Source organism: Camelus bactrianus, chromosome 13 (assembly GCF_048773025.1).
Source record: "Camelus bactrianus isolate YW-2024 breed Bactrian camel chromosome 13, ASM4877302v1, whole genome shotgun sequence".
NCBI lineage: Eukaryota > Metazoa > Chordata > Mammalia > Artiodactyla > Camelidae > Camelus > Camelus bactrianus.
This window is the reverse complement of record NC_133551.1, coordinates 14413747-14440995: the sequence shown is the minus strand read 5'-3', so window position 1 is coordinate 14440995 and position 27249 is coordinate 14413747. Positions and strand designations below refer to the sequence as shown.

The 27249-nt window shown below is 38.9% G+C and overlaps 1 protein-coding gene across 2 annotated transcripts in view; it reads left to right on the top strand.

The window, feature by feature from the left end:
- The window catches only part of CLCA4 (chloride channel accessory 4), a 37938-nt gene extending 10689 nt beyond the window's left edge, over positions 1-27249 (top strand). For both annotated transcript variants that reach the window (XM_074376069.1, XM_010963307.3), the window contains 13 exons: positions 6635-6775; positions 6916-7063; positions 10370-10478; positions 12007-12184; positions 12514-12732; positions 14774-15001; positions 17658-17835; positions 19125-19231; positions 21882-22097; positions 22711-22978; positions 24915-25085; positions 26005-26238; positions 26596-27249. In XM_074376069.1, coding sequence (XP_074232170.1) covers positions 6638-6775; positions 6916-7063; positions 10370-10478; positions 12007-12184; positions 12514-12732; positions 14774-15001; positions 17658-17835; positions 19125-19231; positions 21882-22097; positions 22711-22978; positions 24915-25085; positions 26005-26238; positions 26596-27020 — 2619 coding nt within the window. In that variant the 5' untranslated portion in view covers positions 6635-6637 and the 3' untranslated portion in view covers positions 27021-27249. The remainder of the gene's footprint in view (positions 1-6634; positions 6776-6915; positions 7064-10369; positions 10479-12006; positions 12185-12513; positions 12733-14773; positions 15002-17657; positions 17836-19124; positions 19232-21881; positions 22098-22710; positions 22979-24914; positions 25086-26004; positions 26239-26595) is intronic.

The window sequence follows — 27249 nt, the reverse complement described above, 5'->3', positions numbered from 1 at the left end:
CTTGTCTTGTCCCAGATTTTAGTGGGAAGCTTTTGAGTTTTTCACCACTGAGTACTATGCTGGCTGTAGGTTTGCCATATATAGCTTTTATGATGTTGAGATATGTTCCCGCTATACCCACTTTGGTGAGAGTTTTCATCATAAATGGGTGTTGAATTTTATCAAATGATTCTTCTGCATCTATGGAGATGATCATCTGGTTTCTGTCCTTTCTTTTGTGGATGTGATGTATTACATTGATTGATTTGCATATGTTGAACCCCCCTTGTGTCCCTGGGATGAACCCCACTTGGTCATGATGTATAATCTTTTTTATGTGTTGTTGGATTCTACTTGCTAATATTTTGGTGAGGATTTTGGCGTCTATGTTCATCAGTGATATTGGCCTATAGTTCTCTTTTTTGGTAGTGTCTTTGCCTGGTTTTGGTATCAGGGTGATGGTGGCTTCATAGAATGAGTTTAGGAGTATTCCCTCCTTTTCAATCTTCTGGAAGAGTTTGAGAAGGACTGGTATGAGTTCTCCTTTGTGTGTTTGGTAGAATTCCCCAGTGAAGCCATCCAGTCCTGGACTTTTATTTGTAGGGCGGTCTTTTATTGCAATTTCGATTTCATTTCTAGTGATCGGTTTATTCAAGTGGTTAGTTTCTTCTTGATTCAGTCTTGGTGGACTGTATGTTTCCAGAAACTTGTCCATCTCTTCTAGGTTGTCCAGTTTGGTTCCATATAGTTTTTCATAATATTCTCATATGATGTTCTGTATTTCTATTTTATTTGTTGTAATTTCTCCATTTTCCTTTCTTATTTTGCTGATTTGTGCTCTCTTTGTTTTCTTCTTCGTGAGTTTGGCCAGAGGTTTGTCGATTTTATTTACTTTTTCCAAAAACTAGCTTTTGGTTTGATTGATTTCTTCTATGGTTTTTTTAATCTCTATTTTATTTATTTCCTCCCTGATCTTTATAATATCCTTCCTTCTGCTGCCTTTTGGGATTTTTTGTTCTTCTTTTTCTAGTTCTTTTAGTTGGTGTGTTAAATTATTTATTTGAGATTGTTCTTTTTTGAGGAAGTCCTGTATCGCTATAAACTTCCCTCTTATCACTGCCTTTGCTGTGTCCTATAAATTTTGTGTGGTTGTGCTTTCATTTTCATTTGTCTCAAGGTATTTTGTAATTTCAACTTTAATTTCCTCATTGACCCATTGGTTTTTTAATAGCATATTGTTTAATCTCCATGCTTTCCTTTTTTCTCCTTTGTTTCTTTGTTGTTGATTTGTAGTTTCATGGCATTGTGGTCAGTAAAGATGCTTGAGATAATTTCTATCTTCTTAAAATTGTTGAGGTTCCTTTTGTGCCCAAGTACATGATGAATCCTAGAAAATGTGCCACGTGCACTTGAAAAGAATGTATATCCTATTTTTGGGGGGTGTAATGCTCTGAAAATATCCACCAAATCTAATTTTTCTATTGTATCATTTAGTTTCTCTGTTGCCTTATTTATTTTCTGTCTGGAAGATCTGTCTAGTGATGTTAATGTGGTGTTAAAATCTCCAACTATGATTGTATTCCCATCAATATTCCCCTTCATCTCTGTTAGTAATTGTTTTATGTACTTAGGTGCTCCTATATTGGGTGCATATATATTAACGAGGGTAATATCCTCATCTTGTATCACTCCTTTAATCATTATAAAATACCCTTCCTTATCTTTCTTTATGGCCTTTGTTTTAAAGTCTACTTTGTCTGAAATCAGTACTGCAACACCTGCTTTTTTTGGCTTTTGCATTTGCATGGAATATCCTTTTCCATCCTTTCACTCTCAATCTATGTGTCTTTCTCCCTAAAGTGGGTCTCTTTTATGCAGCATATTGAAGGTTCTTGCTTTATTACCCAGTATGCCACTCTGTGTGTTTTGACTGGAGCATTTAGTCCATTAACATTTAGAGTAATTAATGATAGATGTGTGTTTATTGCCATTTTGAACTTATCTGTACATTTGATTTGGTATTTTTCTTTGTTCCCTTCTTCTTCCATTTGTGGCTTGGTAATTTTCCTTTGTATTATCATGGATTTTATTTAGTTTTTGTGACTCCCTTGTAAGTTTTTGGCTTGTGGTTACCCTCTTGTGTAAGTCTATTAGCCCAGTACTATAACTGTTTTTATTAAACTGATAGTAACATAATCTGAAACCCATCCTACCAAGAACAAAAAAAATTAGAAAAGAAAGAAAAAAAATTCTATATTTTCCTGCCTCTCTCTTCCAATGATTTAGATGTCTTCTTCTAAAATTTCATTTTATTTGTAATTCATGAGTTATCACCTTTCCAGTTGTGAGTTTCTCATTTCTGTAGCATCCTGCTGCTTTTCTATTTAGAGTAGACCTTTCAATATTTCTTTTAGCATGGGTTTAGTGTTGCTAAACTCTTTTAGTTTTTGCTTGTCTGTGAAGTTCTTTATCTCTCCTTCTATCCTAAAGGATAGCCTTGCTGGATTAAGTATCCTAGGCTGCATCTTTTTTTTCATTCAGGACTTTGAATATATGTTGCCACTCCCTTCTGGCCTGTAGTGTTTGTGTAGAGAAATCAGCTGAGAGCCTTATGGGGGTTCCCTTGTAACTCACTCTTTGGTTTTCTCTTTCTGCCTTTAGGATCATTTCTTTATCCTTAACTCTAGCCATCTTGATTATGATATGTCTTGGTGTGGGTCTATTTGGGTTCTTTCTGTTTGGGACCCTCTGAGCTTCCTGTACTTGGATATCTGGTTCCTTCTTTACGTTTGGGAAGTTTTCAGTCATGATTTCTTCCAATACCTTTTCAATCCCCTTTGATCTTTCTTCCCCTTCTGGGGCCCCTATTATGTGAAGATTGGCATGCTTTATATTATCCCATAGGTCCCTTATGCTATTGTCATTTGTTTTTATTTATTTATCTTGTAGCTGTTCTGATTGGGTGCTTTCTGTTGTCCTGTCTTCTAGGTCACTAATTCGTTCCTCTACATTATCTAGTCTGCTTTGCACAACCTTTAGATCATTTCTCATCTCAGCCAATGAGTTTACGAGTTCTACTTGGCTCTTCTTTATAGCTTCTATTTCGTTTTTGACATATTTTATATCTTTAAACACTATCTCTTTTAGTTCCTTCAGTACTTTGATCACTCCTTTTTTGAAATCTTGATCTAGTAGGCTAACGATGTCTATTTCATTGATCATTCTTTCAGGGGATTTCTCTTGTTCTTTTAATTGGGAATGGTTTCTCTGCTTCTCCATCTTGGTCATACCTCTCTGGCACTGTGGCTTATGGAGTATCAGTTATCTATTGTGATCCTTATGGAGTTTTTTAATTTATCTATCTAATGGCTATGTAGGAATAACACATAAAATAAAAAGAGAGAGAGAGAATTTTAAAAGAAGGGAGAAAAAAGTTTTGAAAACAGTGTATAATGAATAATAGAAGAGTAAGTTGAAGCAGAACAGCAGTCGGGTTGAGATGTCTTTTAAAAACCTTTAAAAAAGGGGAAAAGAGGGAAAAATGTATTTGAAACCTGTGTATAATCAATAACAGGACATCAAAACCAAGAGAAAAATGAAATGACTTGGATTTTTAAAAATAATAATAAAAATGTTTTTTAAAAATTTAAAAGGGATTAAAACTGGGAGTATATATAATTGTTTAAGAAGTAAAAATTAACAGGGTAATATAAAATAGAACAGGTAAAAACAGATTTTAAAAAAGGGGGGTAGGGTGTTCTGGAGACTGAGTGCTCTTAATGCGAAGTCTCTGTCTTCGCCCTGTTTTGGAAGCTCAGCTTGCTGTTTTCAGAGGCCCTCTGTTGGTGCCTTTGTCTGTGCTGCTCCCAGTGCCTGTCCACAAGCAGATCGCGCCCCCTCCCAACACTGGGTCAGGTGCAGCTCTCCTTTGCTGTGGGCGGGCGGGTCGCTGCCCCTCCGGATGCCGCAGTCAGGATGTTGCAGACCTGACAGGTAGGAGGGCGGGCCGCGCCCCCTCCCAGCACCGCGGTCAGGGACTGCGTTCCTGCCCGAAAGGCGGGGGTCGCCCGCCCTCTCCGGGCCCCAGCGGCTCCGCTGCTCTGTGCGGCTGCGCGCTCCGCCTCGGGTCTGCGCTCCGCAGGCGGGCTCGGGGAAGACCGCGGAACAGCCCTGCCCCTGCTCCGGGCCAGAACTCAGCTCCTTGGTTGTCTTGGCGGAGCAAGTTCTCTGAGGGACCAGGATGGAGGGATCCTATCTGCCCGGGGCTGTAGGCAAGTCTCTGTCTGGCCTTTGAGGCTGCTAAGCCCTTCGGTGCGGATGCAGGTTTCGCCCCCGCCCCCGCCTGGGTGCTCAGCGCGGAGGATATGGCGGCTGTGCCTGAGCCCCGCCTCTCTTCCCCCGAAAACTTTCCGCAGGTTTTCAGAGATGGGGTTGTGCACCCTTCCCCCGAGAGCACATCAACCTTGCTGTTTTATGGAGGGCTCAGGTTGTTCTGCCCTGTGCACCCACAGCCACGGCATGCAGCCCCCTGCGTTCCCCCGGGGCTGCCTCCGTGCAGCCACTCCGTCCTCCACCTGGCTAGGGCAGCCTGGCCCTGCCCGCCGCTGCAGGCCTGCGTCTCAGGCTGGGTGTCGGGGGGACCGTTTGTGCCCGTTTAGCTTAGTTCTGTCGGTCAAGGGCTACTCTGTACAGATCCGAGCCTCGGAGGCTCCCCCTCCGTCCCGCTGGCCTCTCGGTTGGAGAGGGGAGACCCAGCGAGCGAGCGGCAGTCCTCCTTTGCCGCTCCCTCCCCGCGGGGCCCGTCCCGCGCTGCTTTGCCTTTTCTTCTTTCTTTTTCCCTTTTCTCCTACCAGATTTTTGGCGTCTTTATCTTTTGAAGAGGACGATGTTCTGTCGGAGTTCCGCAGGTGCTCTGGTTGGCTGAGTGGGTCTGTGGATGTGAGTCTTGGTGTATCTGTGAGAGGGTGAGCTGCGAGCGTCCTACTACTCTGCCATCTTGGCCTCCTCCAATTGTCAACTTACTTTATTCCTTTCATTCATGTGTTTTTGCTTTTGAGAGTACTTATTCTTTTGAAACTTTGGTATCCTAATCTTCTTTGATCCAACTAGGATATTATAGGAATTTAGATGGAATATTGTATACAATATTCTGCTTGGAAGCTTGTGAGAACCATAATTAGCCACCCCAGCATGCCCCCAAGGTATCACAGTCATCTGATATAGGGTCTGGGCCATCCCTCATGACCTGAAACATACCAAAGATAGTTGTATAGAGTTATGAGACTACAAAGTAAATGGTTCCCTTGCCCAGCCCATGCAACTGTATGCAGCAACCCTACTTCCCCAAAGTGTACCACAGTTCAAGTCGCCATATATACGATAGACACTCATAGGCACAGAGCGAGCCATCTCTTTAAGCAGAAGGTAAAAACTGATTGAAATCTAAATGTACCAAAACAAAGAGGAGAGGCATTCTTAGGGAACATTCTCAGGTAGAAAATTCTCTCTGAAGTAACCTTCAATCTACTTTAGGAGATCTTTGAAGTCCTTTTCCTAACTCCTAGCCAGTCCTCTGGGTCTTCAGTTCTTTATACCCTGACTCCTGATTGATCCCTGGCTCTGAATCCAATCAGTTTGCTGATCTCTTCAGTACAAACGAGTCAGCACATTGGATTCTCTTCACGAGAACAGAGGAGAACCCTGGAATTCCTGAAGAAGAGTAATTCTAGTGGGGACTTACGTAGGTCAGGAAGCAGCATGGAGGAGGAGAACTTGCCATGAAGAGAACAACACTGTTGACTGGGGTGTTGCCAGCAAGATGGAGAGGTTGGCATCGTTATCCAACATGCAGGGTCCCACAATTATTCAGTGGGGTTAATCACATAGAATAGATTACCAAGGAACTTTTCTGTTTCCCCCACTAGGTAGTAAGCTCTAGGGAGAGACTATTTCCTTCACCAATCATTGTACCTTTGGGCTCAGGATACTGAAAAATATAAGGAGATATTATTTTCTGCTTGGTGACAGAGCAAAATGATCTGCCTATGACCCAAAAGCTCTGCCTCACCTATGATTTCTTTCATCACTCCACTCCCTGGGCTCCCAATCCAGTCCTTTCTCCTGAGGTTGGGAGTGCAGTGAAAAATATCTTCTATAACCCCTCCTTATAGACAACAGCTGAAGCCGTTCTCTACTAAGACTTATAAAAAGTGATGGTATCAAGCAGGTTTATGACTGCCTGTGTGCAGAGTACTTTATAGCTTATTCCATGTTTACAACAATTTTAAAGATGGGCTGTAATAGTCCACTGAGGCCAAATTCTATCACCCAGAAAGTGCTAATGCCAGTGTTGGAACCAAGTAGATGACTCTAAAATCTACGCCTTTATCATTTTATACAATTTCTCTTAACAGCAAACAGTAGCACTCGCTCCTCGTTGAAGGCTTATGGAAAACTCAAAGACCTTGATGTGTGGGATCAAGTTGTACTTTTGGGCTGACAAGTGGCAAAGTTGCAATTGTGAGGGAGAGACTCTGCTCATTAGTTAGTTGCTTTTTCTATCTACTCTTAATTGGGGAAATGCCTGTGACGAGCATCTGCTCATTTAGTCCACACTCACTTGGCCATCTTCTCATATTTTTTCCTTTAATAATAGGAAATGGTGACTGCAGCATCTACTTACCTGTTTGAAGCCACAGAAAAAAGATTTTTTTTCAAAAATGTATCAATATTAGTTCCAGAGAATTGGAAGAGCAATACTCAGTACAAAAGGCCAAAACATGAAAGCTATAAACATGTAAGTGTCAAAAAGCTTCTCTTAGAAACGTTTTCTCTGCTGCCTCTCGATTTTGACCTAAATTGATCATCTCTGAGTTTTCTCAGACACATGTTATCATTTCTATTCTGATGTTTGAACATATTTTTAAACGTCCTCAGGCTGATGTTTTGGTTGCACCACCTACCCTCCCAGGCAGGGATGAACCATATACCAAGCAGTTCACAGCCTGTGAAGAAAAAGGAGAATACATTCATCTCACTCCTGACTTCGTACTCGGAAAAAAACAAGATGCATATGGACCGTCAGGTAGGAATTTTGGTTAAAACACATATATTTTGGAATGATTCCAACAAGCAGCTTTGTATCCACGTTCAGTGTACAAGTCTTGGAACCAGAGTCCCTAGGGTCAAATCCTGATTCCCCTATAGCTGTGTGTGACCTTGGACGAGTGACCTAGCCTCTCTGTGCTTATTTCCTGTGACTAGAGGAGTTCCCACCTTACAGAACTGTTGGGAATATTACACTAGATACTCCTCGTGATTGTACTCAGCACAGTGTCTACAGAAAACTGAACACATGGGACAGCCATAGTCAATGTTTTTCACAAGGAATACTTTTTAGATTTTAATTTTTAAGTTTTCCACTCCTGAATGTTAATTGATCACATGCCCCCTCCATGGAAGGCAGATGCGTGGCAAACTGAAAGGGGCCCAGGTGACAGTTTCTGGCCAAGAGAAAACACTCCTAGGCTGTCAGTTTCTGATATTACTATTCAGCCAATCCTTTGAGCCAGATGACCCTGCCTCTAAGTGACTGTTTTTACCTATAAAAGTGTAAATTTCATCTAGTTCAATCTAAAAAGTTAAGATCACTGTTTCAAATGAACTAAAGCACATTATTTTTCCGATAAAAATGAAAATCATTGTCAAAGGAGGGCCACCCCGCATGTCAGTACTCAGTGGAAGCCTTCCTAGATTCACACTCTCCAGACTCACCTCTTCTTCTTCCGCTGCCCCTTCAATGAACATTCACTGTCTCTTATCTCTGTCAGACAGTCAGCTAGTCGTGGTCCTCAGCAGTGCCTGGACCTGCTCCCCACCCCAATCTTGAAGCCTCCCTCATCCTGTCCCATTCCAACCCGACCTCTCCCCCAGACGTCAGCCTGACCATGTTTGTTGTGCTTGGCGCCTCTAGCCCTTTGTGCCCTTCCAGCTGTACTTTCTTCCCTACCTGGCCTGTCCAGCAAAGTCAGTCATGTCAACTACAAGTATAAACAGCTCAGTTTCCTCACCATCCTTATATTTTATTCAACTTGCCCAACCTCTGTACTAAATTTCCAGCCAGTTTCTTTTGGTTCTTGTTAATATGTTTCCAATATTGTGAAAGAAAAATATAAAACTAATTGGTGTCTTTAAAAAACAAAGTTTCAAAGCCACTCAGTGATGTTTGGACTTGCCTCCTCTCATCTCAGTTTCTCATTCCCCGTAGCAGCTGTTCTAAACATCCACTTTTCTCAAGACCATTAGCCAGTCTTTTCAACTCCATCACTGGTGCTCTGATTGAGAAAACAGAGGCCCCTGTCTTCTTCCTCTCTACTGCTAAATCTTGTCCACCTTCATGGCCCCCTACCTCCACCTGTATTAGAAGAGGACGATTTTTCTCCAGTTTCTAAAGCCAATGTCCTCATCTGAGCTCTCGTTCTTTTCCCATACCACCCACCTTAACCCCACCCCATACCTTACAGTTTCCCCTTCCCTCCTAGACAGGTGTTTCTGCCATAATGTGATACAAGTGTTTGTGGGAAAAAAAACCCACATTCTGCAAAACAGTGCTTTAAAAACAATGAGGCTTTTAGGAAAATAAAATTAAGAAGAAACTCCTCAAGATCTATGTAATCTGTAATAAAAATGATAACAGCAATAACAGGAGGTCCCTGAAAAGATCCTTTCGACTGCCCAAGCTGCAGCTCAGTATGGCTGGAGGCTGCCAACAGAGCAGATTTTAAGAGCACACACACACTCATGCTGTGAAATGGTACTGAAAATGAGAACAGGGCTAGTGGGGACAAGGACAATGATGGAGATAAGAATGGAATTCTGAGCTCAAAGGGGTTGCTTTTGTAAGATAAAAATTGTTTACATTTGAGAGGTACAAGATGATGATTTGATACACATGTACGTCGTGAAATGATCACTACTGTTAAGCTAATCAACACATCATTTCCTCACATAGTTCCCTTTTTGTATGTGTGGTCAGAGCACCTGAATTCTATTCTTTTAGCAAACTGAGGTGAGCATGGGAGCCAGACAACCTGCCATGAGCTGATAAGGAAATGAGCCTGAGAGTGGACTGTTCTAATAAGGGAGCCAGAGGTGGAGGCCGAATTAAATTTCTTAAAATTCACCAAATTCCTCTCACAGTGGCTGATGTGGGAGCTTCTTCCTCCCACACTGAAGGATATATATAATTCATGCTCACTAATTTGGCTCCATTTGCCTAGGAAGCCTAAAAACAGTGTTCTTAAAAGTTTGATGTGTAGAGGAATAACTTAGGGATCTTGTTAATAAGCAGATTTGGAGCCAGTAGGTCTAGGGTGGATCTAAGATTCTGCATTTCTTATTAGTGCCCAGTGATGCTGACATGGCTAGTGTAGGGAGCACATTTTGGGTGGCAAGTGCTTAAAGGAGAAGCATGACTTCTGCATGATACTGATATTTTCTCCCTATTTTCAGGCCTCATGAGTTAATTGAGTTGGAGAAACACAGACTGTAGCAGACCAGAGCATATTTCCAACTTCTCTTTTTCCATTTCTATTTCCTCTGAATTTTTCCTAATACTGCTAAAATAAAAATTCCACTTATTTCTTCTTCCCGTATTTCAAGCTTGGATTTGCCTTTATTCTTCTACTCACCCTGAAATTTTTAGGGGAAAAGAACGATTTAATTCAGACTCCCTCTTTCTATCTTTATCCTAATCAAGGACCATATCTTATTTATCTTTATATTTCCTAGTAGCTAGTACCTAGTGCTGAATATATAATTAAAAATAATTGTTTCCATTTAATGAATGCTTATATGTGCTAAGTACTATAAATTAATTACTGCATTTAGACCCACCCTCCAAATTATGTATTGTCTATAGCAGTGTTTTTCAATCTTTTCTTCTTCATTATCAACCCTTTAAGGAACATATATAGATATTTTTTAACTAATCACACTTCTACGAAATTTTAATACCACAAACGTCATATATCTGTTTATGTTGTTGGTAGGACTGAGTTTGTAGAGCCAAAAACTACTGTAATATCTGAGACTTTTTGCCCCTCAAGAACCAAAACTCAAAGCCCAATCTGTTCCACCTATAGCATATACATAATAAATGTTTCGTTGATTTAACATGTTGTGGAATAAGAAAATAATATGCTAGAAAAGCTATATAACAGTAAAATGAAATGGAATACAATATGCTTTTTTATAAACAAAAATATGAATGTTAGCAGTTATTTAAAACCCAAATGTCCTGGATTTTAAAAAAAACCCACATCTTAAAATATATGAGGGACAAATTACGTCACTTGAATTATGATCATGTGTTTGAAATATTTTCCCACAGGCAGACTGTTTGTCCACGAGTGGGCCCACCTCCGCTGGGGGGTGTTTGATGAGTACAATGATGATGAGCCTTTCTACAGCGCTTCGTCAAAGAAAATCGAAGCAACAAGGCATGGCCACTTCAACTGTCTTAAATTACTTCAGGCAGTAATTTCTGATTTTCCTTAGCCTGGTTTCTTTCAAAATCCATTTACTTATTTTTGTTCCAATGTGGGTAACAAATGCTTTGTCACAAATGGTGCCTTCCTGTTTTTTTAAAAAAATATATCTTAAAGTAGCTGGTTGATCATTTAAAACACACATAACTTCAAGAGCAGTTTGCAGCCAAGCTAGCATATCTTTACACCTCTCCACATCAGTTGCTGGAACTCATTTGTGCTGAAGTTAGTGCTCTGTGAAGAGGGTTGCACTTTGTGCCAGGAGATCAAAATTATTTATGCTGCTAAAGAAAGAAAGGGATAGCTATACTTATGGAGTAGTGTGAATGCCGACTGAGTAGGAAATCAACCAGCTTCAAAGAGCCAAACAGAAATGTCTTGGGATTTATAAAGTTCACGTTAAACTACCAATCTAACATCACAGTTAATAACAGACAATCCTCTTGGTTCTGAGATCAAGAGAACAGAATGTTTGGGGGAATCAATCTAAAATTGGGTGCCATCAGCTTAATCAATCTTAGATGCCCGGCTGGGGTTGGAGATTATCAAAAATACAAATTTCAGTAAAATCTGAATTTCCTCAGAACCACTGCGCCAACTTGCAGGATGCTTATTTTAAAGACTATTGTGTTGATTACATTTGTTTACATTGCATTCACCTAAATGTCTAAGTCTCTGCCAAAGAATATTCATCATGATTGTTAATACAGATAACATCATTACATTCGCTGAGTTTTGAGGCAATAAAGGCATGCATATATTTAGAAGACTCCATAAATTACTGAATGAAATCTAGTCATTGCTTTTTGAATTTGAACTGGATGCACATTGAAAAGATGAGATACAGTCACATTCCAGCATATTTATGGTAATCACTGCCACTTGTGGCCAATTCCACGAAATAAAACACAAGCTTGAAATCCCTCCACCAGTCTTTACCACCCTAGGCAGTACCCCAGTCTTTCCTTCAAGCCACATTTCACTTTGGATAAAACTGCTCATTGAATAATCAAAAAACCTGTAGCTATGCAACACTTTATTCTTTGAGGATATCTTCTTTGAATAAGAAATATACAAAGAGCCTTAGGTAAAGTGGTACCTAGAGTAAGTGATTTCACAGGTTGCCTTGTGCAGGTGCCTGCAGTGCACTTACCTACTAGGAGAGACGTGTGGGAAAGGGGAGCCTACGGATCCATTAGCATAAGGACAGCTGGGGCTTTAATTCCCACAGAGAACTCAGCCACTGCATATACTGGGTTGCCCACTCAAAATTTCCCTCTGAAATTTCTTGAAAAACAGATAAGTTCCCTGATAGAACCCTTAAACTTAGCTCTCAAAATAGGAAGTGTATGGTATACAAATAAGAATAAAAATCTTGATAAAGATCATTATTAAAAACCTTGATATAAAGACCACTTATGATTTTCAAAAACTGTTGATGATTAGGTTGCCTTAAAGACTAACTGTCATTTATTTTCAGGTGTTCCACAGGTATTACCGGTATCAACAGAGTTTACAAGTGCCAAGGGGACAGCTGTATAACTAGTAGATGCAAAACTGATTCTAAGACAAAACTGTATGAAAAAGATTGTCAGTTCTTCCCTGATAAATATCAAACTGAAAAGGCATCCATAATGTTTATGCAAAGTATTGATTCTGTAAGTATGCCAACCATTACTTCAGACTGGATATTTATAATCAAAGGATATGTTATCATGTTTATAAAATATCTGTGCAGGTGACCTGAGGGATTAGATACATTAATAAAGGGTCCTTTGAACATTGACTGGCGCACAGTAAAGCACTTAACTAGTGCTAACCATTATTACTATTAATGAAAAATCATCTTACTATTATAGGTTTCCTCAGTGAATCATATTTCATTCAATAAACAACACACTTGGAGAATAGATTTTTGATTTTTTTCAGATTTGTAGTTGAGTTTTCAAATGCATTGTATATAAAGATTATTTTTATTAACATATAGGTCGTTGAATTCTGTAATGAAAAAAACCATAACCGAGAAGCTCCAAGCCTACAAAACAAAATGTGCGATTCTAGAAGCACATGGGAGGTGATCAGCAATTCTGAGGATTTTAAAAACACAACGGCAATGGTGACACAACCTCCTCCACCTGTCTTCTCGCTGCTGAAGATCCAGGAAAGAATTGTGTGCTTAGTTCTTGATAAGTCTGGAAGCATGCTAGTAAGTTCAGGGGTCCATTTTTCCTGGCTGTAGGGACAGAGCACTGAATGTCTAAGAACACTGACTGCTACCTACACCTGGGTTCTTCTAAGTTGCGTGGTACTTATGCCATCACTTTCTGTGACCTTGATCTCAAAGGGGCAATGAATATTATAATGAAAGAAGGATGGCAATAGAGTTAGAAGGACCTAGTACAAAAATCTCTATTTTTTTCCAGAAAATGGAGAGTTTATTGAGGAGGAATTTTAGGCCCCTTAGTAAAGCTTTTGTTAGAAGAGCAGAACTAGAGATTGAAATACGGAGATGTTTCCTGACCTTGCTCCCTTTATGTACTGGGAATGCTTGATGGGCATGGGGACAGAACAGATTGGGAGGCTTCTGAACTCCATCCCAAATTAAGGAACAAGACTAACCAGAAGAATTCTTAACATGACTTTATCTTATGTGCATCATATATATGAATTACCTCTTTATGCTCAAAGACATAGAGAAAAAGCATCACCATAAAGAAGATATGGCCAGATTCAGCTACTCATTCCTTCTACCCTCATTAAGTGGATGGTAGACATTGTACTAGGGTTTAGGAATAGAGATCCATATAGTTCATAGCTGAACAGAGAAAATTTTCTCTCTGTTTCCCATCATGAATTAACTTACAATCATCTTTCAAAATTTTGTGTAGGCACTCACTTCCTCCAGGACATGGTCTGATCTTCCAGACGAGGCTAATAGCCCTTCTGCAGATCTCCCACAATGACCTGTGCAAACTTCTATTATTATCTATATATTATATTGAAATTACACATTTCTTTTCCACTATAGTGGGACCTCCTCTAGGACTTGGAGCCATTTTCCCTAGGAACTGGGTCACCTAGGACTTGAAGCAGTCATTCATATTTGTATTGCTTTTGCCTAGAATAGGGTTTACCACATGTAGGCACTCAATAAATAATTGTTGAAAAGAATTGACAACAAATTAGCAGATGTAATGTGATTAAGGTACCCAGAAGGATGGCATATTTGAGGGAGAACAGAGCATGCTGAAGATCAGGAATAATGTCTTCAACAAATGGGGGTTGGATGGTTAGTGGAAAGGGCAGAGGATGGTACAGCTGAATGAAATAATCCATAATAGACAGGGTTTCAGAAAGAGCATCAGTGTGCTGGACACCAGCACATGAACGTGTTCTAGGAAGTGTCACTGGGGAGAGATGAGGTTCTTGACTGGGAGAAGACAAGTAGCTTCCCCTAGACAGAGCCAAGTTTAAAGGGAAAGCAAAGAGGTAGGGAGAACCCTCAAAGATGAGGGTGTAGAAGTTCCTCACTGTGATTTGGTTTTAGGGAGTTCAGAGGAAAATTTGGGCATGTGTTGGGAAGAGGTACTACGGATCAGCTGGTATTGAGGGACTGATAAAAGACAAATGAATGAAGTGTACATCCTAGGAGACAGGGATGTGAGTCTTAATGGAATACCAAAGAACCAATTCCAATTAATCCACTACTGGAAATACAGAGGGAGATCAGAAGAGGAAATAGGTAAGGTAGGGATGGAGTCTCTCAGCATTTAGAGTAAGTTTCATCTTTGGGTCGTGTAGTGGCCAGGGGATGGGGAGATTTCAGTCCCTAGGTAGAGTCCATGATAATCTGGTTTGATACTGTGGGACCCGGAGAGTAGTTTCATCTTGATACAACTGGAACAGAGGATCCCAAGGGGAATTAGGCAGTCTCTAAGGTGTGAGTCATCATTCCTCAATGCCAATCCAACCCCCATCCTACCTACAGCTCTAATTCGGGTGCTTAGAAGCCAAGAATCTGCTCTAGTTAAAACCCTCCGTTCCTTACTATATTAAACATGTGAGTCCCATGATAAACAAAACTATATTTTTAAATTTTATCAATTGAAAAAATGCTTTCTTTAATAATACCATTACTATTGATAGAAAATCTTTAAGTAGATATTTCGTTCACTCAGCTTATGTGATCTTCTATTGTTTTCCAATGAAAAACTACTTGTTTGCTTTTCTTATTCTTTTTTATTCAGAATTATAACCGCCTAAACCGAATGAATCAAGCAGCCAAACATTTCCTGCTGCAGACCGTTGAAAATGGATCCTGGGTGGGGATGGTGCACTTTGATAGTTCTGCAAGCATCATAAGCAATCTAATCCAAATAAGCAGCAGCAGCGAAAGAAACAAGCTCTTGGAGAGTTTACCTACACGTGCTGGTGGAGGAACCTCCATCTGCTCTGGAATTAGAACAGGATTTCAGGTGAAAGTCGTACTTCAAGTATAGTCTGTTTGTTTATTATTAGAACATTTTTGTAAGCGCTGGCTGCACATACTTGCTCCCTAATTTTAACGTAACTAATTCTAAGAAGCAGAGATATAAGCATATAGAAAAAAAGTCACTTGCCAATTTTGATTGGATCAATGAAAAGTGAATAAATTAATGGGTGAGTAAATAACTATTAAAATTCCACTGGAATATAAGTCAAACAAGGTCAGAGACGGTGTCTTGTTACCATGCAGTAATCAGTGCTTAATAAATGTTAGTTAAAGAAGTAACAGTGCTTGGGCAGCAAAAGTCACCAAATTTTAAGGCAAGGAAGCAAGTTATATGGTATGATTCCACTTTAGGCCAACCCTTGTTTTAGTTTCTGAGACATTCAGTTAGGGAAACTGTTTATCCGTCAAAGCAGAGGTAGCAGGAACTGTTAGTTACACTCAGGGTAAGGAGTACTGGTCGGAACATGCGTTTTGACATCAGAGCACTGGCTCTACTACTCACTAGCTATGTGATCTAAGAAAAGTTTTCCGTCTCTTTGAACTCTCAATGCCTTAACTATAAAGTATAGGAAAATAAGAATGCCCATCTCATAGGATTATTACGAGACTTAAGTGAAATGATTCGTGTTCATACTTAAGACAATATGCATTATATTCTAAGGTAAACATATAATTCATAATAACTATTGCTGTGAGCCTTGTTTTTATCCAAATGGTCATCTTGAGCCCATGATTAATTAATATTAATGATGTCATTTTCCTGCTTGGAAATCCTCACTGTCTCCTAATGGTTTATAAAATTAAGTCCTAATTCTTCAGTCTGATGTTATTTAAAAGCTTCTCATCCTCTGATAAACTTGCCCTCACCTCTTTTGCCAGCCTTTTTTCTCAGTTCTCCACTCTCAACGCTCTATGCTCCAACCAATTTACTGCACACATTGTTCTCCAAGCACACTGTGTACTAACAGCCTCCATACATTTGCCGTGCGATTCCTCTGCCTAAAATGCTTCTTTCTTTTCCATCTTTGCATGTTGAAATTCTACCAATACTACTAAGTCCTTGTTCCTTCATGTAAATTTTCCTGCTACTCCCAAACCTACTGAATCTCCCTCTTTATGCGTTGCATGGCATTTAGCTTTCTAACATGATGTCCTGGGTTCAAACCCCAGTTATCACTTACTAGCTTTCTGACCCTAAGCATCACTTCCCTAATCTTTAATTACTTCATTGGTATAATGGGGTGGTGAAAGCTAGCATGCATTGTTGTTCATGTTTAATTTATTCAACATAGTAGGGAGCAGGGAGCAAGAATAGTGTATTTGAATTTATTCAACATAAAGTTATTTATGGGTCAAGCAAAGCTTGCTTGCTAATTCAGTGGGGAACAAATAATACATTAATCAAAAATCAACCAATCAATTAATTTTATAAAGCAATAATTGAAGACTGTGGAGAATGTGTTGTAAAGGAACTCAACAGAGTGGTGTGATAAAGTGACCGGGAAAACAGTGGCAGTCCCAGCTTTAGGCAGAGAGGCCACTGAGGCGCTCTCTGAAGGGAGACGTTTAAGCTAAGATTTGAAGGATGAGAAGGAAACATTGGTTCAGGCAGAAAGGAAAGGAGCTCAATACTAATGTCATGTATTCTTTGAACACCATCAATATGCTTAGCTTTCTGGTTCGATCTATTAGAGGTAAAATAAAAGTTATATGAGTAAAATCCCTAACCTTGACCTGCTTAGAACTGTCCATATCTTTTCTTTAAAGGCATACTGAGGACTCCCTAATTTAGAATCATTAACTTAAAAAAAAAGTTGAAGTGGACTCTTCTTTTTTTTTTTGATATTCAATTTTTAGGTAATCACGTTTATTGGCAATTTGAGGGTTGATATCCACTATTAAGGTAAAAAGTATCTTTTGTTGTTGTTTGTTTTGGTGTTTTTATTTTTATTTTTTTATTGAGGTATAGTCATTTTATAATGTTGTGTCGAATTCCAGTGAAGAGCACAATTTTTCAGTTATACTTGAACATACATACAGTCACTGTCACATTCTCTTTCGCTGTGAGCCAAGGTAAAAAGTATTTTAATAACAACCTGTGTTTTTTTTAATGTTCTTTGGTTCAATGCTATTTGGAGTTAAGGGTTTTCAAGGGGGGTTTATTTTATTTTATTTTATTTTATTTTATTTTATTTTATTTTTGAAGTGCACTGAATGCATCTAGCTGTATATGCAACAGACTTTATACACTGAAGGCTTGTCAAGGGGCACTCTGCTCAAAGAAAGAAAAATATTTAATGCCACGTTCTGCCATCATGTTTTAGTGTCTGGTTGCCCTGAGTTCCCCAGACTGAGATGTCATTGTCATTTAACTCAAGTAGGATTTTCCACAGCCCTGTTCCCGCAAAAATTCATCTGAGCAGACATTCCTTACAGTAAGCAAACAGAAAATAAGAAGCCATGTTTAAGTTCCCTTGGTAGTGATTGACTGCAGATTCTATGATTCTATAATTTAAAAAAAAAAAAAAGCTATCTCTTCTTTTCTGCACACTTTATTTTCTATGTCCATTTTTTCCTAATCTTTCATAAGTCTGTCTGATCTAGGAACACCTGTAATAATGCTCTAATTATATTTGTAGGTAATTAGAAGCCTTTACTCCCAAATAGATGGATCTGAAATAGTACTGCTGACTGATGGGGAAGATAGCTCTGCAAAGACTTGTATTGAAGAAGTGACAAATAGTGGGGCCATCATTCATTTTATTGCTCTGGGAGAAAATGCTGATGAAGCAGTCATAGAGATGAGCATCGTAACAGGTAAAACATGACTTATTCTAGTCCTCTGGTAGCAATGCATAAGTGTACAGGCGACAACAACAATTTCTCTTGAGGTCTTGCTCTGCAGATGCTGTGCCAGGAACTTGGGACCAGAGTTAAACCAGACCGAATCTCAAGGCACTCCCAGTCCACCTGGCTGGAGAAACAAATGAAACTACTAATCAGACAGCATAATCAGATAGGAGACATACGTAGGAGGCAAGCACTGTGTGAGCAGAGGAAGGCACTAATTCTTCCAGGGTTGTACAGAGTCAGGGAAAGAAGGCCTGAGAGATGAGGTGACTTTTGAGCTTTATCTTGAACAAAATGTTGACTTTTTCTGGAGGAAAGAGGAGTGAGAGAAGATGATCAGGTTATGAGTAAAAAAAAAAAAAAAAGAAAGAAAGAAAATCACATTGAGATGACAATGCACAGAATGTTGAGGGATAGTAGGAAATCCATGAGACCAGAGAGCCCAGGTTGTGGATTAAAGGATGGGAGATTAACAGAAGCTCAGGTTGAGTAAATATAGTAACAACAAGGTTTCTAGATTAAATACACAATAGCTATTATCTTAGACAGAGACATGATGAAAATGGACTACATGTTTTCAGTGCCTTCTTAAACATAGTAGAGAATACATAATTTATAACATTATGAATATCAGTTATTGTTGTGAATTGACCTCCAGTGTTACCAAATATACGCTTGCTTTTTAATGCTTAATTGTACAAACTCCCATCATTTCAAAGTACTTTCATTGCCACTGTGAAATATTTTTGTCCCAAGTATTCCCCCTAGAGTAGTCCTTTTTTGGACTTATTTCTGTTGCTTACCATTCTTCGGTCTCCTCATTGCCAGCTGTTGTCAGGGTACCTCAATATAAAAGCTCTTTAACCTTTCTGCTTTTCTGATCCACTTGTGCTGGAAAACCTGAAAGCTGACACTGTCAGAAATGTATCTTAAATGGAAGTGAATGATCCCCCTAAAGGGTTATGTGAAGTCTGTGAGCTTTAGAACGTGAAACTGTAACATCTTCTCTGATTATTTCATGCATTTCAGCCAGGATGATTTCTATACATGGGCTTTAAAAGTAGCTTACACTTTCCAGGTGTGACATTTTAAAGTTAACACTTGTGAGTTAATCTTCACATCTATCTGATTTTGGTCTATTTTGATAATACATATTGAAACTATGATTTTGTTTATCCTGTTACCTTATTAATCACTAAAATGTGAAAAACACTCATTTTCTGAAAAGCAGCCTAGTTAATATATTTACATTTTAGGGGGAAGCCACTTTTATGCTTCGGATGTAGCCGAGAACAATGGCCTCATCGATTCTTTTGCTGCCCTTACATCAGGAAACACCGGTGCTTCCCAGCAGTCCCTTCAGGTCAGAGTTCCCAGTCCTTGGGTTTTTGTGTTTGCGTTTAGCAATAGCAAAAAAAATAGTAATAATCTGGTTGTTATAAGTTTTGAGTTATATATCTTTCTCAAATAAAATTTTAATTAAAATTAAAAATCTGAAATAGAAATTATCCTTTAGATAGGACCAAATTAAACAGCGAAATTGTGAAATAAGCAGTGAAATAGCAGATGTGTTTTTTTTTCTGTTTCCATAGGGTTTGGTTAAAGGATAACATCAAAACCTAATATTGTTAAATTTTCCACCAAAAATAGACTTTGTTCAATAATCCAGCATCCATTCTTCTATGAATGCATTAAAAAAAATCTCATGCTTCCAAGATTTCCCTCTCCTGCTACAAAATAGATTTAAATTAGATAAGTGAACTCAAGAACCTGGTTTGGAAACGGAAGAATTATATCCTGGAAATAAATTTGTCAGGAGAAAGAGAGTGAATAATCAGTGCATAGCGACAAGCCTACGGTTTGTCTTACCTCTTCAATCACTTCTTCACTGGCTTTTTATTTTATTCACCCCTCTTCTCTTTGTTCACCTCAATTCCCTTTCTCTTCTGTGTTCCAATAACACAAGCATTTTCTGTTATTTATGTTTTCAAAAACCTCGAGTAAACTGATTCTTCTTTGTTTATGTCCCATGCAAAATGTCAACACAGTATGCCTCCTTTAAAATATATTTTACAAAATTCTGTTTCTCTCCACATCCATTCCAACTTAAGTCTATATCATGTCACTTTTTGCCAAGTCATCTGTCTTCCATCTCCCAATTCACATCACTGCCTACATTAAAACTTGCCATATTCATCTAAACAAACCTATTTGCCTCTACTCTCTAACAGTGAGGAGGACAGAAGTTACAGGATGCAAGGTTAGAATAATATTGCAGATTGGTTTGGAGATCTTGTCTGTAGTTCAACCTATAATCAAATTAAAAATTGGTCTCAGATTTAGCTTGGCAGCGTACAGAGAATAAATTAAAGGAAGATAAAGCTCATTTCTGAGGGTTTCAACCTGGTTGACTGAGAGACTGATGATACAATTGTCTAAAATTGACAAGTAAGGTGAGAGATGTGATTCTGAGGATATTATTTTGTCTTTGTTTTACCTGTGGTAACTTTGAGTGGATGGTGATATATTAAAGTGGAATACACCAAAAGAACTTTTAAAATAGAAGAGCAGAGAGTGGGAAATCAGCTGCAGATGAGACATTCTCACTCAGGAGGTGCTCAAAGTTTTGAGAATGGACTTTATAAACAGCGCAAAAGAAGGAGGAATAAAGTTTTGTTCCCATCATTTAAAATGCTGGCAGTTTCTTAAATAGAGAAATTACAAAAAGAAAGCAAAGTTTTCAAAGGGTTATCTGGACTGATGGACATGATGAGTACGTCTTGGGTGAGAAGAGTGACAAGGTAGAGGTATACGGTAACAACCTGAGTGGAGGGGAACTTGGATTTGGATGGTGGTGCCAGAAGATAGAGAAAAGGTTGCATCTCACTCTTTATTTAGCTATTTTCCCATAGTACTGCTATGTAGACAAAGCCTTCTAGCTTTGCTACACTTTCCTGATGGGGAGGTTTAAGGAGTCATTTACATTCAAATTTCAGTCAATAATAATATTTTGTTCACTCAAAGATATGTCCATTTAACATAGAGTAAGATATTTGTCATTGCCATCATGTTTCAGTGGTACAATTTATGCTCTTCTATCAGCATTGGTGTAAAGGTATCTTTGGTTTAAGACTGGGTTGGAATAGAAGTGGGGTTCCCCATCATTCTGGAAATGACACATCTGGAGAAAACACTTTCTTGGTCAGTCAATAAAGCTGGCTCTCCTTGCTAAGAGCTGTCCACAAAGACTTGAAAAACTTTCCTTTAAACTCCTCTCAGAAAGGTCCTATCTTTCACTTCTCTTCTCAGGATTCCAACCTTCATAGATGTCAGTTTACCCTCTTTCCACTCTTGTTGGACATGATTACTGTCCGGTGCTACATGCTCTATAATGTGTGAAAAATTATTTCAAGATTTCACATCAGGAAAGATATCCCTAAGTGCTTGTCTTATTTGCTAGTCCCGATGTTCTCTCTTGAATTCCACCCTTACTGTGTCTCTACTCAAATCCTCTAGCCACCGTCACTAAGTGTTTTCTTTTAGGTCATCATGAAAATGATAAGCTGAGGGCACCACACACACACACACATACACACACACACACACACACACACACACACACACACACATATCTTATAGCTAACCTCCTCAGAGGCAGTTTCATCCTCTAACGCCGAATCCTAGGGTGGGGATTCGCCAAGACAAATGGGAAAATAAAAATAGGGCCATATCTCCAACTGTGAAACCCATTCTCCCGCTCTAATGTTTTTATTATCCCTGTCCTGTTCTCAGTCCTTATATTTCCACACTGACAACTGTCAGTGACTGTCAGTGACAACTGTTCTGACTGACAACTGTCACATCCCAATCAGCATTCAGGGCACTCACAAGACTATAGGAGTATGCCATATTTAAGTTTGTTTTCAGGGAAGAAATTAAAAACCATGGTAAAAAGTAAACAGAATAAAATTGCTCTCTTCTCCATTCATTAATTTTTTAATATATTTTAACAGCTTGAAAGTAAGGGATTAAAACTCAACAGTAATGCCTGGATGAATGGCACTGTGGTAATTGACAGCACTGTGGGAAAGGACACATTCTTTCTCATCACATGGAACCAACAATCTCCCACTATTTCCCTCTGGGATCCCAATGGAACACCGATGGAAAATTTCACAGTGGACACAGATTCCAAAATGGCCTACCTCAATATTCCAGGAAATGCAAAGGTGAACAATCAGCTTTTAGATGTCCTTGCAAATTTGTTTTATAGGTGAAAACACATTGTTTAATATCATAAATAAAGGTGCCAATACTTGTATCATTTCAAAATTAAGATAAGATAGAATGTACTTTCTATGCATATATGGTCCTGAAAATTTTGGTGATAGGAAAAAAAAAAGAGAACTTATGCATTAGGAGAAAGGAAGAGAAGGGGAAAAATTAGGTAGACTCGGAATAACTTCGAGGAGGCAATGTGGTAAGAGTCTGTGCAGCTTGCTGTGTAGACAACTACACAGTCACTTCTTAGTACTACCAGATCACAGAATCTGTGGACTTCGAGATCAACAAATAAGGCCAAGGCCAAGGCCAAGGCCAACTTTCCAAGATTTATTTTTCCCAACTGAGATTTCATAAAGTTTGGATACCAGGTATGACAATAGTCAGGATGTTCTGTCCAAACTGCCTCAACTTTCATCCTTTTTCCCTCAAAAACCTCAAAACTCTCAAAACCCTGTTTATCCTGCAACAAACTTACAAAATTTATTTTAGAGTCAGAAAGTGGAAATCCAGAAAATACTTTGATCTTGGATACTTAATACATTTCCATTAAATTTTTAGGTGGGTGTTTGGACTTACAGCCTTCAAGCAAAAGTAGACACAGAAATATTAACTGTAACAGTAAATTCTCGGGCAGCAAATTCTTCCGTGCCTCCAATCACAATGAATGCTAAAATGAATAAAGACACAAACAGCTTCCCCAGCCCAATGATTGTTTATGCAGAAATTCTACAAGGGTATTTACCCATTCTTGGAGCCAATGTGACTGCTGTCATTGAATCACAGAGTGGGAAAACAGAAGTTTTGGAACTTTTGGATAACGGTGCAGGTAATTCACAGGTTTTTCTGCATAAGCCTATATTTCCATAACTCAGGATATGCTATGGGTCCCTGTGGCAGTGTGGGTCAGAGGGACAGGCACCAGAATTGGTGCAAATTCCAGGTGAAACTTAAAAAGGGTTTTGCAAGTATCTTGCACATTGTAAGGACTCAATAAATGTTATTAACTGTGATTACTGCTTGTCATCTAGACGACCAATGTCTATCACCAGATAGGAAAGTCTTGTTCAGGAGATTGAGTGCAGCATCCAGAATTCTGAACAAGTGTTTCTTAGGGGCACATCATCAAAAAAAGTCTGGCCAGAGAGAGTGAAACAGCAACAATATGGAATTAAGCGGTACAGTTTGAGCCCCTGGCAGGGGAGAGGTGACAGGCAGGAGCAATTCCCAACAGCTGGGGAAAAAAGTGCACTGATAGTCTTGGGAACTGAGGCCCAAGGGCAGGCAGACCTGCCATAAGAGAGGAGGGGATGTCACTGGGGCATCATCAGATACCAGATCTGACTGGAAGGAAACAAGACATACCGCGTTGGTCATGCTCTATCTCCTTGGTCTGTGTGAGTGAATGGTACTTAAAGACCTTTTCCCAGACTCTGGATTATTCTGGGAACTAAACCTTCTTTTGAGAGATCATTGAGCAAGGAAATTACCATATCAACAATCTTCTGAGTTGTCAGAATTTTCTGTCAGCTTGTTTTCAATGTAATTAAATCAGTCAGCTTATAATCCTACCATCAACTATAGCTGGCCCTGTGAAAAATTTAGAAGGCAAAATTGTTCTTTGGTTCACCTCAGTACCATCATCTGATGTGACAATATTTTCCTAAACTATCCTGTGACCCTTTGCTTTTCCCTCACGCACTGATGCTACATCAGAACTCCAGCATCTTGTTTCATTTCTCAAGGTGAAATGAAATTTCTCAAATGAAACCTGATGACTACTTAGCTAATTTGGAATGCCTTTACCAAAGAAAGTATTGGTGTTTGACAATGACTTGGAGCAGGTGTTCTCAAACTTTAGTGTGCAAGGGAACGACCTGGAGGGCTGTTTATAATGCAGAATGCTGGGCCTACTCTAGGGGGTCTAAGAGATAGACATTCCTAACATGATCCAACAAGATGCAGGTGCTGTTGGCTCAAGGACCTCACTGCAGGAACATACCCCTTGGAGTATTAAACCCCCTGAGAAATGGGTTTGTAATTTAACAAATGACTCTAGTATTGGTGATCTGAAGAAGTGTCCTTATGATACAGTATTCTTGAGCTCCCCCAAATGTTTATTCTAACAATGGATGGGGTTTTCCACTGTCAAACCAAAAATTTAATGAATCACAGAGTAAGAGGTGAGGATTAAATATAAAAAGGAGCGGTTGAAGATAAGTCAAAATAAGTAATTTGTAAGTGACTGTAGTGAGAATTAAATCCTCTGCAAGACACTTTCTCTTTAGTGGAGATCCTTTTCCTTTGAGTAGAGAGATGACGTAATTATGTTTAAAGTAAGAGCTGTAAGCAAACTATTTGGCAGAGAAATGGAAAGAGTACTATAATACCTGCATGTAAGTCGATAAGATGAAGGTATTTATCACATATACACAGCCATCAGTATGTGAGGATGTGTGAAATATCAGTACACCTGACACTGATATAATATTGTAAATCAACTCTACTTTGATTTTATAAAACTCAGTTTAGAAAAAATCATATATATTATTTTGTGCATACATACATAAAATAACTCAAGGGAATGAATTCAATAAGATATTGGATGGCAGAGCATAATGGAAATATTCCCCAAGGGGTCAATCACAAAACAGGGGGCCCAATCAAGGGGATATGCTTACAAAGGCCACATGCTTGGCTTAGAAAATGCTTAAATTTCTCATTTTCTTTACAGTAGTAACTTATTCCTTCACTTCTATAACAAGGTGCTGATGTTTTCAAGGATGATGGGGTATACTCAAGATACTTTACAGCCTATTCAGAGAACGGCAGATACAGTTTAAAAGTGCAGGCTCATGGAGGAGACAGTGCTGTCACACGAAACTTAAGGCATCCGCCGAACAGAGCTGCGTATATACCAGGCTGGGTAGTGAATGGTGAGTAACTCGCAATATCTGAAACCCAGTGCTGGCTTGAGCAATTGTGAATTGATACAATGAAGGCTTCAAATACTTTAAAACTCAAAGGATAGCCCCATTTCTGGAATGAAGTTCTCAAGCTACAGTTTGCCTCCAAGTCAGCCTAAGCTTTGGTATAGCGTTTGGCATCTAGTAAGCGCTCAAAAAATGTCAGGCATTATTATATTAGTTCAGAGCATCTTCCCTATAGCAACAATAATATGCCACATTTTCGGCTCAGGATGAAGGAAGCAGGCTAATGTTATATACCTAAGTATAAGCTAGTGGTAGAATTTATCCTTCAGATTACATATGCTGCAAAAGATACATACAGAAGTAAACATTTATTTGGAAAGTTTTTATTGAGTCAAAAGAAAAACAATGTGCAGTGGAAGGTGATGGTAAGGATTAAACAAGCATTCTTTGTTAGCTTTCCTTTGTCTTGTCCTTCATCTTGCGACTTTTAGGGGCTTTCTGTTGGCAATTGGAAAATAACCTGAAATATTATTCCTTAGCACTCGCAGCAGGGAAGAAGTGGTTGGAAGAGAACCGTCAGCAATTTCCCCAGATTTATTCTCAGCTTGGAGATAATTTGAGAAGCAATCCCTTGATTTTTAAAGCACATATTGAAATATATGCCAATATTCCCATTCAGTGCAGCCTTAATTCCAAAGCGATCATCATCCAGTTCTACCCTACAACACCCTCCCTGGTCAGGATGCTAAAGAAAAAATTCTTCCATCAATTGCACGCTTATGACCTTGTCACCAAAATTAGTAAAATATGACTGTGTATATAGAAAAAAAGGGGAAAGATGTGGATTAGGAAATACAATTCACTGAGTTCTGAAAATACTAGTATAGATTTGCGCATTTAATACCAAGAATTTTTAATGCAGGAAACATTGAAGGGAATCCACCAAGACCTGAAACTGATGAAGACATTCAGACAAACTTGGAGAGTTTCACCAGAACAGCAACAGGAGGTGCGTTTGTGGTTTCAAATGTTCCAGCTGGTTCCTTACCTGACCTGTACCCACCAAGTCAAATCACAGACCTTGAAGCCACATCAGATGAGGATGAGATCAGGCTAACGTGGACCGCACCAGGAGATAATTTTGATGTTGGAAAAGGTAAGGATGAAATGTTATGCAATGTTGATTAAGAGAAACTTGTTCAAAAGTAAGGGTGTAAGGGTGTGTGAGAGGAAAATAATTTATAATTGATAGCTCAGCAAAGTATTAATTTTATAACCTTATGTTTTGAAACATCAAATGTGATACATTTTAACCTGCTACCACTTTTCATACAAAGAAGGTAGCATTTGGTTGAGTTTAAAAATCAGAATTCAGCTTTTATGGAAAGATAAATATTGGCTCTGGATACGAGTATAAGCTTGGCATAACTAAACAACATTTTTGAGGAAAATTAATAAAAAAATTTAACATGGTATACTCTAGTTTCTAAACTACATGTAATTTTTTTCTTAGTTCAACAGTATATCATAAGAACAAGTGGAAGCATCCTGGATCTAAGAGACAATTTTGATGATGCTCTGCAAGTAAATACTACTGATCTGTTACCAAACGAGGCCAACTCCAAGGAAACCTTTGCATTCAAACCAGGAAACATCTCAGAAGAAAATGCAACGCACATATTCATTGCCATTCAGAGTGTGGATAAAAGCAATCTGACATCAAAAGTATCCAACATTGCACAAGTACCTTTGTTTGTTCCGCAGGCAGATGAAGATCCTCTGCATCCTGATGACAGTCGCCCTAATTCCGGAGTCAGCGTTTCTACCGTGGTGCTGTCAGTAGTTGGCTCTGTGGTCGTTGTTGCTGTGGTTTTGAGCACCACCATTTGTATCTTAAGCAAGAAAAAAAATTCTAGTAGACCTAGAACAGGGTTTTAAAAAACATCAACAACAAAAGTGACAGACGTTTCTGAATTTTAAAATTTGTCATGTGTGATCATGAACTCGTAAAAAAAAATGACTTTAAGAGTTCTAGAAGGGATACTTAGATTAAATATAAACATGCAGAGGTATTTGAAAAATTGTGAATCAACATTAAATTTAAATAATTGTATTTATTATTATTTAATCATAAAAGGTGATGAATAAAGATCTTTTTCCCTATTCA